Source organism: Triplophysa rosa, linkage group LG5, assembly GCF_024868665.1.
Source record: "Triplophysa rosa linkage group LG5, Trosa_1v2, whole genome shotgun sequence".
Lineage (NCBI taxonomy): Eukaryota > Metazoa > Chordata > Actinopteri > Cypriniformes > Nemacheilidae > Triplophysa > Triplophysa rosa.
In genome coordinates, this window is record NC_079894.1 from 4,043,773 (window position 1) to 4,057,793 (window position 14,021).

The following is a 14,021-nucleotide window of genomic DNA, read 5'->3' on the forward strand; positions in this document are numbered from 1 at the left end:
CGTCTCGGAGGTTCCAGAAGTGTTCGAGTTTTTTCTCTAAAAGAGCAAATTTCTCCAGCGTGGCATGTCCCGCTGTTCTCGTGGGTGCAACACACTCATGAGATGCCCGCCCAAGTTTCGGGGCATCCTCTCAACCTCAGTCAGAGGCAAGGATGCTCCCGTGCTTCAGGCCGAGGTCGCCACCCCTCTGGAGAGGAAGCGATCGTGCTCGTCCCTCTAACCGAGATGTTCAACGGGTTTTACAGCCCGTACTTCATCGTCCCCAAAAAGGGGGTTGCTAGATTTGAGTACCCTGAACAGGCACCTACTCAAGCTGCCGTTCAGGATGTTCACGCAGAAGCGCATCCTGGCATCTATCAGATGTCAAGATTGGTTCATGGCAATCGACCTGAAGGATGCTTACTTTCATGTCTCAATTCTCCCTCGTCATCGCCCGTTCCTACGGTTCGCTTTCAAGGGTCGGGCATATTAGTACAGAGTCCTCCCTTTCGGTCTGTCCCTGTCCCCACAAGTCTTCACGAAGATCGTGTAAGCCGCCCTCACTCCCCTCAGGGAGAGAGGTGTGCGGGTACTAAACTATCTCGATGACTGGCTCATTTGACACACTCGCGAGATCTGTTATGTACACACAGGGACCTAGTGCTTCGGCATCTAGATCGATTGGGACCACAGGTCAACCGGGAAAAGAGCAAGCTCTCCCCTGTGCAGAGCATCCTCTCTCTTGGTATGGAACTCAACTCTGTCTCCATTACAGCGCGACTGACTACAGAACGCGCTCAGTCAGTGTTGAACTGCCTGGAATATTTCAAGCAGTCAGCGGTCCCCCTGAAACAAATTCAGAAGCTCCTGGGCACATGGCATCCTCGGCGGTGGTGATACCCCTCGGGTTGATGCACATGAGACAGCTCCAACACTGGCTACAGAGTCGAGTTCCCTGGAGAGCGTGGCACACCGGCAGCAGGCGGATGGTGATTACACCTCTCTGCCGACGCACCCTAACCCCTTGGTCTTCAATGACCTTTCTACGGACGGAGTCCCTCTTGGGCAGGTCACGAGGCGCGTCGTGGTGACGACAGACGCCCCCTTGCAGGGTTGGGGTGCCGTGTGCAATGGGCACGCAGTGTCGGGGCGATGGACGGGCCCCCGCCAGTGCAGGCATATCAACTGCCTAGAGTTGTTGGATGTGATACTTGCACTGAAGGGGCTACAACCTCTCGTGCAGGACAAGCACGTGCTGGTCCGGTCGGACAGCACAACTGCCATAGCGTATATCAACGCCAGGGTGGCGTTCGCTCATGGCAGCTAACATGACTCGCCTGATGCCTCCTCCTGTGGAGTCCGCAGGTGAGCAGATCCCTGCGAGCCACACATATCCCAGGTGACCTGAACCAGACAGCCAATGCGCTCTCGTCAGTTGACGCCTCGCAGAGAGTGGCGACTCCACCCCCGCGCAGTCCAGCTCATTGCGTAAAGTTCGGGCGGGCTCAGGTAGACCTGTTCGCCTCCCTGGACACCACCCATTGCCCGCTAGGGTACTCCCGTCCGAGGCCCCCCTCGGTACGGATGCTCTAGCGCACAGCTGGCCGTGGGACAAGCGGAAGTACGCCTTCCCCCCAGTGAGCCTCATTGCACAGACCCTGTGCAAGGTCAGGGAAGAGGAGCATCAAGTGTACTAGTTGCGCCATACTGGCCCAACCGGACCTGGTTCTCGGAGCTAATGCTCTTGAAGACAGCTCCCCCTGGCCGATTCCCCTGACGAAGGACCTGCTTTCCCAGGGGAAGGGCACGTTATGGCATTCCAGGCCAGACCTCTGGAACCTCCATGTCTGGCCCCTGGACGGGACGAGGAGATCCTGAGTGGCCTACCCCCTGCGGCGGTTAAGACCATCACTCAGGCTAGGGCCCTGGCCACTAGGCGGCTATACGCCTGTAAGTGGTGCCTCTTCTCATCCTGGTGCTCTTCTCGAAGAGAAGACCCGTGGAGTTGCTCGATCGGGAACGTACTGTCCTTCCAGAGACTCGAGAGTAATCTCTCCCCTTCCACACTGAACGTGTATGTAGCCGCTATTGCCGCTCATCACGACTCAGTTGCTGGTAATCTCTAGGACAGAACAACCTGATCATTTGGTTCCTAAGGGGAGTGGGAAGGCTACCGCCTCACCCGCGCTCCGTACCCTCTTGCGACCTTGATACGGTCCTGGAGCCCCTCGGAGATGCCACTATTTCTCTCCTCACGATGAAGACGGCTCTCCGGATGGCACTCAAGAGGGTAGCGGACCTACAAGCATTCTCCGTGTCCACAGATTGCCTAGAACTCGGGCCCGGTGATTCTCACGCTATCCTGAGACCCCGGCCCGGCTACGTGCCCAAAGTTCCCACCACTTCCCCCAGACACCAGGTGGTGAACTTACAGGCGCTCCCCACCGGGGAGGAAGACCCAACCCCATCCGTGTTGTGTCCAGTTGTGCGCATTACGCCTCTGCTTGGACCGCACGCAGAGCCGCAGGAGCTCTGAGCAGCTCTTTGTCTGTTTTGGAGATCAGCAGGGAGGGCTGTCTCAAACAGAGATTGGCACACTGGATCATGGACGCCGTCACTACGGCGTCCCTGTCCTAAGTTCGCCCGCGCCCACTGGGTGAGAGCTCTCTCCACATGGAGTATAGCCTCCTCGTGGGCACTGGCGAGGCACCTCTCTGGCAGACATCTGCAGAGCTGCGGCTTGGGCTACACCCATCACCTTCGTGAGGTCCTACAACCTCTGCGTAAAACCGGTATCAGCTCAAATCTTGCAGGGCATCAGGCAAGACCGGCTGCTGGTAGGGTGTACGCTTATGACAGTACCTTCCCCCCTTTCGTCTAGGTGGGTCAGCGTACTAAACTAGCCTCCCTTCTTCCCCCACTGGGTGAAGAACAGGCACTCCATCCATCACTAAGCAAGCACCTCCTGCGGGCGGGCTGGGCAGAGCAGCCCTGCCCCTTAGGCTGGGTACCAACTGAGTTATCCACAACATAGCTCTAACCGGACCTAGTGCTACCGGACGTTGTAACCCCCCCAGCAGGGCGGTTCCGTCTGATGTATCCTCATGATTGGTTCCCACCTTGGTAACCCATGACCTTCCCTAGGTGGACCTCTACCTTGCGGTTAATTCCTTCAGTCCACTCTTTCCTCCCATGAGTTCTCCCCTAACGGTGAGACCATGTTGGTATCTACACTAAACTCCTCCCTGCGGTAGGAAGTGGTCTCTGTAGCGCATCCCCCATTTGAGGAAGTAGCGCTTACCCAGTGGCCTTACGGTACCGGGTGGCTTCTCGCTGTTAGAGAAACAAGGCCGCCGCCTGTGAGGCCGAAGGCAGGGGCCTTCCCACCTTTCAAGAAAAGCTCTGGGACCCCCTACCTACCCACTGATAGGTTACAATTTCGCGGTAGCGCTCACGGCTGACACGCCCAGGCCAGTCACCGTCGCTTCTCTAGAGATTTTGACAGGGTACAGTGTTGCGGCGTTTTCCATAGGAACCCCATCTGTCGGCTCAACACAACGTCGAGAGACCGACAGAAAGGGAACGTCTTGGTTACGGATGTAACCTCAGTTCCCTGCGTGCTGCCCACTGCAGCAGTCGTGAGAGGTCTCAGGCTCCTCAGAACAAAGGTGAATGAATGCAGCACGCCGTCTCCCTATTATACCCGGATATCCGGGGGCGGAGTCCGGCATGCAAATTTCATTCGCCAATTTCATTGGCCTTTTCTAAGTAGTCGGAAGCGATTGGTTCTCAAGGACGAACCCCATCTGTCGGCTCGACACAACGTCTCGTTCCCTCCATCAGGGAACTGAGGTTACATCCTTAACCAAGACGATTTAATCTCTAAAAATGATAGAAAATGTCCAATAATGTTCAATAATACTTTCACACAATACTTTTAATTTGCTAGATAAACAGTTTCAAAATGCATTTCAAAGGCTCCCGCAGTCGAATGAACCAAAATCACAATACCCGACAGATGCCAACCTCAAACAGCAATTCCTTTCATTTTCATTAAATTCAGATTATCTTTATTACCTCTACCTGCACAAATGCTTGAAACAGAAGGATAGTCAATGGTACTTTGTGATAATTGTGATGCAGAATGCCCAACTGGCTTTTCACAAATAATGGACAATTTGTTAGGATGTGTTCTATTCTGGTCTGACGCATACAGCTTACGACTGACAGACAGTGAGTGTATAGGAAAGGCCCTCTAGCATTTTGCCATTCTGGCACTGCTACCCAGCAGGTGGTAGGTGTCTAATCATATCCTGTTGGCAAAGACAGCCAGTTGCTCATCTGAAGAAGCGATATGAAAAATGAGAACTGAGAAATAGTGCTGAATCTTTCATGCAACTTTATCAAACCAGTGTTGCCTTTGTGTAATGGTGCACCTACAGTACAATGAAACAGTCGAATCAGACATCGGTGCCAAGTGTTCCGACAATCTCTTGAAAAGAACATGATCTGATGCTGATTTGAATAAAAGATCTCTCAGCAGAGAAGAGCACTCACAGGTGGAGACTATGGTGTTTATAGGGGCGCTGATGATGTTGTCGATGACAGCGTACACATTGATGTTGTACTCCAGGCCCGGCTCCAACCCTTTGATGGTGGTGTTGGTAACGTTTCCGGGGACTCTGATCTCTAGTTGGACTCCACCAGGGGTTGTGGGGGCATACGTGATGAGAAAGTCGGTGAGGATCATAGACCCCTCCCACTCCAGATCAACCGTGTTCTCTGACACCCCTCGAACTCGCAGATTCATAGGAGGTAACACTGTGTACAAAGATAAATGGAGAGAACATCACATAAATATGAAATATGTTATTCTGATAAAAAAGCAATCAGTCTAATGGATATAAATATTGTGATTCAAATTTTTATGAACTGACACAAAGCATTTTTCAGTACAGAAGGGTTAATTGTATATTTATATATGTTAACAGCTGCAGCTACAGCTTCAAAATTAATTTAGGTGTTATAACCAGTGTTGGGTAAGTTACTCTGAAAAAGTAATTAATTACTAGTTACTAATTACATATTCAATAGTGTAATTAGATTACTGTACAAAATACACTTTTTGGAGAGAATTTAGTTACTTATTACTAATTACTTTCTATATCCTACATCAACCTTGATTAGTTAAGTGATTCAAGGATAGACATGAAACGGCTTATTTAATTCATTCAAATAAATAATATAAAACTACATAAAGTACTCTTATTACAAATGTGAGAATTATACATTAAAGCACAGATTTTAAAGTTAGACTTTGAATTTTGATGTCAATTCCACTATTACACACATATATTACACAGAGTATTTTGTTTAATTACATCTGAAGTAACTGTAATTAAATTACAGAAAAAATAAAAGTAATCCCTTACTTTACTTTTTCAAGGGGAAAGTAATTAAATTACAGTAACTAATTACTTAGTAACTAGTTACACCCAACACTGGTTATAACTTTTGTCCAGTATCTTCTTGGAATTTCCCCATAGACGTCACACTGCAACCAATTCTGTATTATTTCACACAGTACATCTGATTTAGATTCTGATAGATTTTTTAATTCTGTAAGTCATTAAATAAGACCAATTTGAACAGGGTCAATTGATGCACTAGCTACATCAAATGGCTGCAAAAAAAACAAAACACTTGTTCATTGAGGGCTTATAAGGGCCGGCATGTATTCCAAAATAATTAAATGATTTGCTATTCTTTTTTATTATTTGTGACAGTGCCGTCAATATTCAGTATATCATATAACATTGGTTTCCACAGTAATCTACACAAAGACTCTTTCTTCTTCAACACCTAGAAGTCTCTGTCAGCAGAGAGAGAAGAAAAACTGGAAATTGTGGCTTTGTTTGTGTCCATCATGACATCATGCTACAATGCAACTCCTCTGCCCCAGACAACAAAAATGTCAAGAGAAATTCCTGTATTGTGTTTTATTTGTATCATGCCCATAGTCTACTGTGTTTGAAAGAGCTCATTCAATATTCACAACATTGAACATGCCTCATTAAATATATAAAAAAAGAATTAGCAAAAATAAATTTGTTCGGACACAGATGTCTGCATTTCTAAGAAGTAATTCTGGGTGGTCAGGGCGCCACCAGCTGGCTGGGCACCAGTGAAATCATTTGTTTTGATTTGCAATTTATTGTTTTGATAGAATTTTCATATTTTATTTCATCCAGGAAATGTTGCAAAAACAAACTACAATTATTTAATACATACTTGGCATCATTAGGAATGTCTTAAAAAGCACATTGAAAATATTCTGATTTATTACAAGTGTGTTTTAATTAATACATATTTTGAGATTATATTATGTAATTTTACAGAAGACTCGTAATTGTGGTTTTTTTTATTGACTGGAGAGCACGAGCTGATAAAGAGAAATATGGAGCCAAAAATGATCCCAGACAGCCCTAATTCACTATTGTGCACTGTGTATGAGATGCACTAATTCTTAATGTCCTATAAAATGAAAAAACACTTCGATCCCACTACTAATTCAATCAAAATGCTGAAGTACATTTTTTAATCTGATTTAATCTTATTTGAAATCACATACAACTGTGCCACAACAATATGCCACAACAAATGGATTTTCTCTGTCTGAAGATTCATCCAGTCTAGTAAAATCTGACATTGAGGCTCCTGTATAAACTGAATTTAAAGAAGTTGGAAAATATACTTGCTACTTGCTAAAGAGTTTGGAGAATCCCATCCAGAATACCCATGAGACTAAGAAACAACCCGGGTCACCAGAACACACGAGACTTTTGTGTGATAGTGGGCTCATAGGACTGGCTCTAAGTGGCCCCTAGGGAACTACTGAGGACTCGAGGAAGCAATTCAGCTCCTTCCACACGAACGGGACAGATTGGCGTTCCTTCTGCTCCGCCTCAACCACAGACCTCTCAAAGTAGAGAAAAATGTCCCAAGGTGCTCACTTAGCAGAATTTATCACTTCAGCATCTGTGCCTTTTCTCTGTACCTTTTCAGCTTCCCTTTCATTTTTAAGGAGCAGGAATGCAGAAAGAATGGGCGATACATAGTGCCTAAAGGGAAGAATCAATCAAATGCCTCATTATTCATGATTTCTTCCAGGAAATGTCACTCAAAGATAATGGTAAGTCAAACTTGAGTGCTGACAGATTTGATCTAAAAATGATAGCTATGGTAAATTATAAATAGTAATTATTCCATTATCGATGACAATTTCTGAACATTTTTCAGAAAAAGGTAATTTATCTACTGCTATCAATTGTTATTCTAATGTACAGAATAGCTCACTTGTATATACAGTATATTGGAGATATTATGGAGGTATTATGGCAAATACACAACTTACATTTGTTTAAATGATACACAAACATTTAAAAACGTTTTAATATAAAACAGGTGCAGTAGATTAATAGTAGAAATGACACTTCTTAGTTCTCTACTTACCAGAGTTATTATAGTTTTGATATTAGTTTTGATATTAGTTTAGATATTTAGTATAGTATTAGATATTAGATATTAGTTTTATTAATATTTTATTAAAATTAGCTTTTATTTTTAGATCTTTAGTTTTTATGTTAATTTTAGTTAAAGTTTATGCTTTTATCTTTTTATAATTTATTTGTTTATTTATTATGTTGCTATATAATATTAATTCATTTCTATTTTAGTTTTTGTTTATTATTATAATTTTAGTGCTTTAAACTTATTTTAATTTATTTCAATTTTTCCTTTAGTTAAGTTTTTTTCCCATAATTTTAAGGTCAATATTTTATTTGATTTCTATGAACAGAGACATTTTTAAGTAAACTAAAATTACCTTGCTACTTACAGTACGTATTGCACAACATAACTTCCAATTCAAGCCAAAGTCTGTTAGCGAAATCGTGCCACTCGGCGGCCATCTTTGCAACAGTTAGGGCAGTTATTACGTAATTCAAACAAGACGTGAATGGGAATACTGATATTTCTACAATCGCCGGCTAAACTCCTAATTAAACGACATATTTAAAAACAACGTTTAAAATGACGTAAAATGTACCAAAACATTTGTTTCCTAGGATTGAATTGCGCTTAAAAACATTATTTTTCACGTTGCTTTATGTGCAAAGCTTCGCTAGGGCGGCCATATTGAGCGTTGCGTCGTTGCTCCCCATTCATTTCAATGGCAGTGACGTTAATCTTGTTAATATTCATATCTTTGTTCAAGCCAAGTCAAAAATATTTTCCAATGCATACTGAATTCATTTTACGTTTGGAATTTATATTGAAATGAATGAGATCGTATGAATTCAAACCTTGTAAAATAGTATAAGGCATGACATTTCTGATTGCAATGTACTTAAGGAACATGACAGTTAACTTAAAGGCTTAATTTCTGCAATTTGCTTTTATGTGTAGTTATTTGTTTATATTACAGTATTTACATAAAATTAGGACAACTGCACTGTATATGTAAAAACTTTCCAGTAGCTGAGGTGGTAGAGCTGGGCGCTAGCAACACCAAGGTCATGGGTTCAACTTCCAGGGGGTGCACATGTACAACTAAAAACATGTGCAGTATACCTTGAATGCACTGGAAGTCACTTTAGATGAAAGTGCCTGAAATGCATAAACGTAAATGTTCAACATCATATCGGCAATATAAGCTATTAAGTAGACATCGTATGAATATTTTCTGATTAGAAGAACGAAGCACATAATATCGCTCGTCTGCGAAAGACATCTCAAATAATTTTCCAATATAAGATATTAAAACATTTTGAAAATGGAACTTCTCAGCGCATTCCATTTCCTTGTCTTCCTATTTATTTTTTTCATCACTACCTGTTTGCGAAACACGTTTTTCTCATGATTTCATTGGCCTAATGAAACGAGAAAATAGGATAGAGTAACTGAAAGAAAAGTCTTATCCTAATTCATTCCCTTGATAATATAAAGACCCAAGAGAGCAGAGAATATTCAGTAGCTGGTAGTGTAGTGTAGTAATAATTGAGAACCATCTCGCCGTATTTCTTCACCTCTTGCACACACCACCTAACTATTTTCTCCTAATTGCAATGAAATAAGCAATTTTGCCTCCACTCGGTCTTGCAGAAAATGAGAGTGAGAGAAGTGAGTTGGTAATATGATTTGCCCTTCCCACTCATGAGATGACAGCTATCTTGAGCGATGTGGGGTTTCTCCAGCCTTTTCTGTGAACTAGCTGTGAACCTGGGTAAGCGTGATGGAAAAATGGCTTCGGCCTGGTTAATATGGCACATCTTCCCCAGTGAATGTGACTTTTGACAAATGAATGGTGTTAAGCTGTGAGCTGTCACCAATTTTACAGCTACGACTGAAGGAGTGGGGGGGGTCTACTGTGGGGTTTAGCATCTGTTGTGTGTGCCGGTAAGTGGGGAAATGGTTACTGGTCTTCTGTTCCAGTGAGGATTTGTTTCTTAAAAAAACATATATCTGCCTCAGAGTTTGTGCAATAATACAGTTTGTTTATCTGCATTTGGCTTAAACACTTTAAAGTAATCTGTTATCAAAAATTGTTCCTCGTTATTTTTCCTTGATGAATTTAAAATGCTTAAAGAACGCAGAGCAACTCAGACATATATAATTGCCTTCTGCAATCTTTTATGGAAATGCTGAATTTTCTAGCACCCCCAATATTTCCAGTCTTCGGAGTAATTAACTAAAAATTTGACGCTAAATTACATAACTATTTAGTATATTACGAAATCAACACGTAAAATAGAAATGGATGGTTGACAATAAACCCTACCATGTGTCCAATGGTGTGACTGCAAAAATAAAATAAAAACACACTGTTAATAATATACTATTTTATATTTTAAATATAAAATAGCATAAGAGAGATTTATCTTCATTAGTTTTATCATCATAGTTTTTTTTTCTAAATTTTGGCTGTGATACCGCAGAACACATGTACGGTTTATTGTCAGCTACCAAAAGAAGTCATTATTTATTTAATTAAAATACAGTAGTGGCCAAAAGTGATGTATGGATGGGGAACATATTTGGGGAGTAAATGATTACATGTAATGGGATTACAGTAATCAGGATACAAAATTGAAGTAACTGTAATCCGAAAAAATTCTGATGCTGCCTTACTTCTGTGTAAATGGAAAGACTTTTTAAAATCATTTAATTTATAAATGAGTAATCCAAAAGCAATCGGACTACATTACATTTAATTTGTGATACTTGGATTACATTACTAATTACATTATTTATTAAGTATTGACTAGTGCGAAAAAAGAGTAAATGTGAATTAAGGGAGATGGAAACACGTTTTACCGATCTGACGTCTGACGCAGTGAACACAATACACGTGAAATTATTTACTAAGCTGATTAAACTGGTGAATGCAGAAAAGTCATTTGGAAACCATGTGGCACTCTTCCGCAGGCAGGGGATGGGCGGGGTTGTGTGTACTGACTCGAACACAGAACTTACAGAGTGTGATTGTAGCCGCTATAAGGCTGCTCAGGTAAGCAGCGGCAGCAGAATTTGTCCGGTTCTACCACTGAAATAAATTTATAGACATTATTTTAAGGTAGAAAAACTACAAAGTGTTGCTTTAATGTCAAGCTCTGAAATATTTCATTGGGTAGAAAGGGAGGGGGCTTTTGAATATTGTTGAATACAGCGACGTGCACAGACATTTTGAGGTGTAAGTGGAAAAAAGGGCACTTCTCAGATTTTTTTTTTTTTCCAAACAAAATAATAAATATATTAAAACAACTTTTTTTTAATCCCTCACACTCACTCAATTGTTTCATGTTGTCTCATTTATAGGGCTGTGCGATTTGGGGAAAATATCTAATTGTGATTTTTTTGACAGACATTGCGATTGCGATTTGATTTGCGATTTTAACTTTTCTAATTCAAGCTTCAGCTCAATATTGTTGTGTGGAGCACAGTATGGGTATAATTACCATGCTGAAAGAAAACAATAAAAAAACATTACAGAAATTCTAATTGTTTCCATTAAAACCATTACAAAATTCATTTTTGTAGTGTGTTTTGGGCATTATTCAAATCGGGCTTACTGTTGTTCAATTGGTTCCCAGCTTCAAGATTACATCACACCAATAGAATCCAAATACCAGTGTACACTATTATAGTTTCCATTAAAACAAATACAACTCCCATTGTAACCCTTAAATCCATAACATTTTCTATTGTGTTAGTGAATTATTAAAATAGTTCATAGGTTACATAGGCTGATTTATTATTGTTTAAGTATGTGGGATTTTTTAAAACAAGTAGAAAATGTGCTGAATGTTTAATTTCATCCAAGTGAAATTAGCAAAACAGTTAGATAGAATTTACATTTGTTTGCAAACACAGGGTGCCCGCGTGCGTCAAGGCAACAGGCTATGTGTGCGCATCAAGTTTAAACGGCTCGACCACGAGACGAGCGAGTATGAAACGAGCTATGTGTGCGCATCAAGTTTAAACGGCTCGTCCGCGAGACGCGCAACACGGGGAAGAGTCGAGCGAGTATGAAACAGGCTATGTGTGCAGTCTTCTGAATTGGATGGTTCTTTAGTATTTATTTGCCTAATATGATCGATCTGACTCTGCAGATGCCATAATAACACACTCTCTCTCTCTCCCGCTTTCTGTTTTTTTTTTTTTATTAGGCATAACGGAGGTGCGCTCACTCAGTTGGTTAGCAAGAATGCCACTCAAAGCGGGCTTGGAACAGACGCGTTTCCTATTTTTCACATCGTTTCCACATCGCAGCCTCTTGCGATTAGCAAATCGCAACGTCTCACATCGCGATTGCGATTCGATTTCGATTAATCGTTCAGCCCTCCTCATTTACCAACAATGTCTACAAAATAATCATTTAGAATTTAGAATTCACAAATTTTATCACAAGAATAGGCAACAACAAAGGAAATTAAGCCACAATGTGTATGTTTTCTATGCTAAAGTTTCAAGTATATATTTAGAATAAATGACTGCACAAAGGAAAAGGACGTATTTTCACTAATAATTTGTTTATTTTGCACAAGCCAATAAACAGTTTTAATTATTTTGGTGTTATTGGGACGCCAACAATGACCTTCACACTAAACTGAAAAAGGCAGTTGGTGCTAATTTGTTATTTTACAGGACAAAAACCTGCAAAATTAATTAAAATACACTGCAAAAAATGATTGACAAAATACAAAAATACAGCAGCTTAACTAATTATTATTATTAATGTTATTATTGTTGTTATAATTACACTTACTTTACCAAGCATGCACATACACACTGATGGTGACAAGAACTTTGTTTCACATTTGAGGGAGGGCTGTTTAGATCTATCAGCATACACAACATATAAAGTGGATAGTTAAGTCTGACATCAAACTTATCAAGTTATTGTTTAAGGCGGGACACTTAATGCACTGTTCAATTTTGAGATATTGGTCTATTTTGCTTTCATGTCTTCTTTTGCTCTAATGGAAAGGAAATTTCCAAAATACACATTAAGGTGTTTGTTTCAAGCCTTCTATACCCTCGTCTGTTTGCTTCTGTAGATTTCTTCTAAATTATCCAAAACAAGCGGCATATAGATCTGCATATTTATACATAACATTTCAAAGACTCTTGATGCAAGTCATATTAACTGATAACTGGTGATATGCTTTAGTTATTTTTGTTTATCGTATTCATCTACGCAGGTTAGCACATTTTAATGCCATATCAATGATGTGATTCTGATGACGTTATTAATTTGACTGTGTTCAGCTATCGTTTCTCCATCAAGTTAGCATGTTTGCCAATGATATACTGCCTTAGCGAAACTTTAGCTAACTCATTAGCTTATAAGTGATGGTTGTTAGCAAAACAATATTTGTCTTTTGGAAAATTAGCTGTGATTCGAGGCACAGCTAGTCTGCTCATCACCACTCCCCACCAAGACAAACGCTAGTGGAAAGGACTGGAGGGCTTCACTTCTGCGGCTCTCTGCCTGATGTGCCAAACGTGCAGTCTTGTATAAAGTACTTGAAAGCAATACTTGAGTAAAAGTACAAGTATCTTACCAAAAAATGACTTTGGTAGAAGTTAAAGTCACCCTTTAAAATATTACTTGAGTAAAAGTCTTAAAGTACCTGACATTTAGTATACTTAAGTATCAAAAGTAATTGTCTGATATAAAATGTACTTAAGTACTAAAAGTAAAAGTAAAAGTTAAGGTATTAAAAAAAAAGTGAACGGTTAGAATTTTAAGGTAATTAAATCAAAGCAAATCTCAAGTTCAACAAAATACACGGTGCTTTTGAAGATGTGAGTAATCCTGAAGGCTCCTCTGTAACCTGCCATTAATTAGCCTAATGTGGTCTAAAAAAAATCCCTCCACCGGTGTAACGCTAATTTACCTAGGAAATATTCGGCCGCCACTTAGGCTATACCAGAAACCGTTATTAACCATTTCAGTATTATGTGTTGAATTAATTCGGAGGGAAAATCATTGGTGTTGTTAAATATCTGCACATTGGCTAATCAGAAAAGTTAACTAGCACACGTTAGCCTGGCCATCACATTAGCCAGATATCTGAACAGGCTTATGATAACTAATTCATGTTAAATAACGTGAATTGAATGAAAATTAATTTAACCTACCTCGATGTGCTTCTTCAGGTTGGACGGGGAGTTTTTTAATGCCAATATTTCAGTGACTCTCGGGCATACCGGGTTTCCATCCAAAGTTGCGAATTTAGCTTATGCGCAAAATTGGAAAATCGCATAAAACATTTGCCGTTTCCATCCAACTAGTCAACCTAATAAACTGGCACTAAATATCAGTAAGAGAAGCCACTGAATATAATAGTTTTGATATACTTGCGCAAGCAGACGATTAGGAAACTCAATAAATGCGGTGCTTTTGTGGATGCCTGCTATTCGGGAAACACAGTCGTGACAGTTCTAAGAGGCAATTACAGAAATACTTGACGACTTTG

General features: G+C 40.9%; 1 protein-coding gene across 2 annotated transcripts in view; it reads right to left on the bottom strand.

The window, feature by feature from the left end:
• Positions 1 to 14,021, bottom strand: part of tnr (tenascin R (restrictin, janusin)) — a 155,362-nt gene that overhangs the window by 49,624 nt on the left and 91,717 nt on the right. For both annotated transcript variants that reach the window (XM_057333098.1, XM_057333099.1), the window contains exon 6: positions 4,537 to 4,800. In XM_057333098.1, coding sequence (XP_057189081.1) covers positions 4,537 to 4,800 — 264 coding nt within the window. The remainder of the gene's footprint in view (positions 1 to 4,536; positions 4,801 to 14,021) is intronic.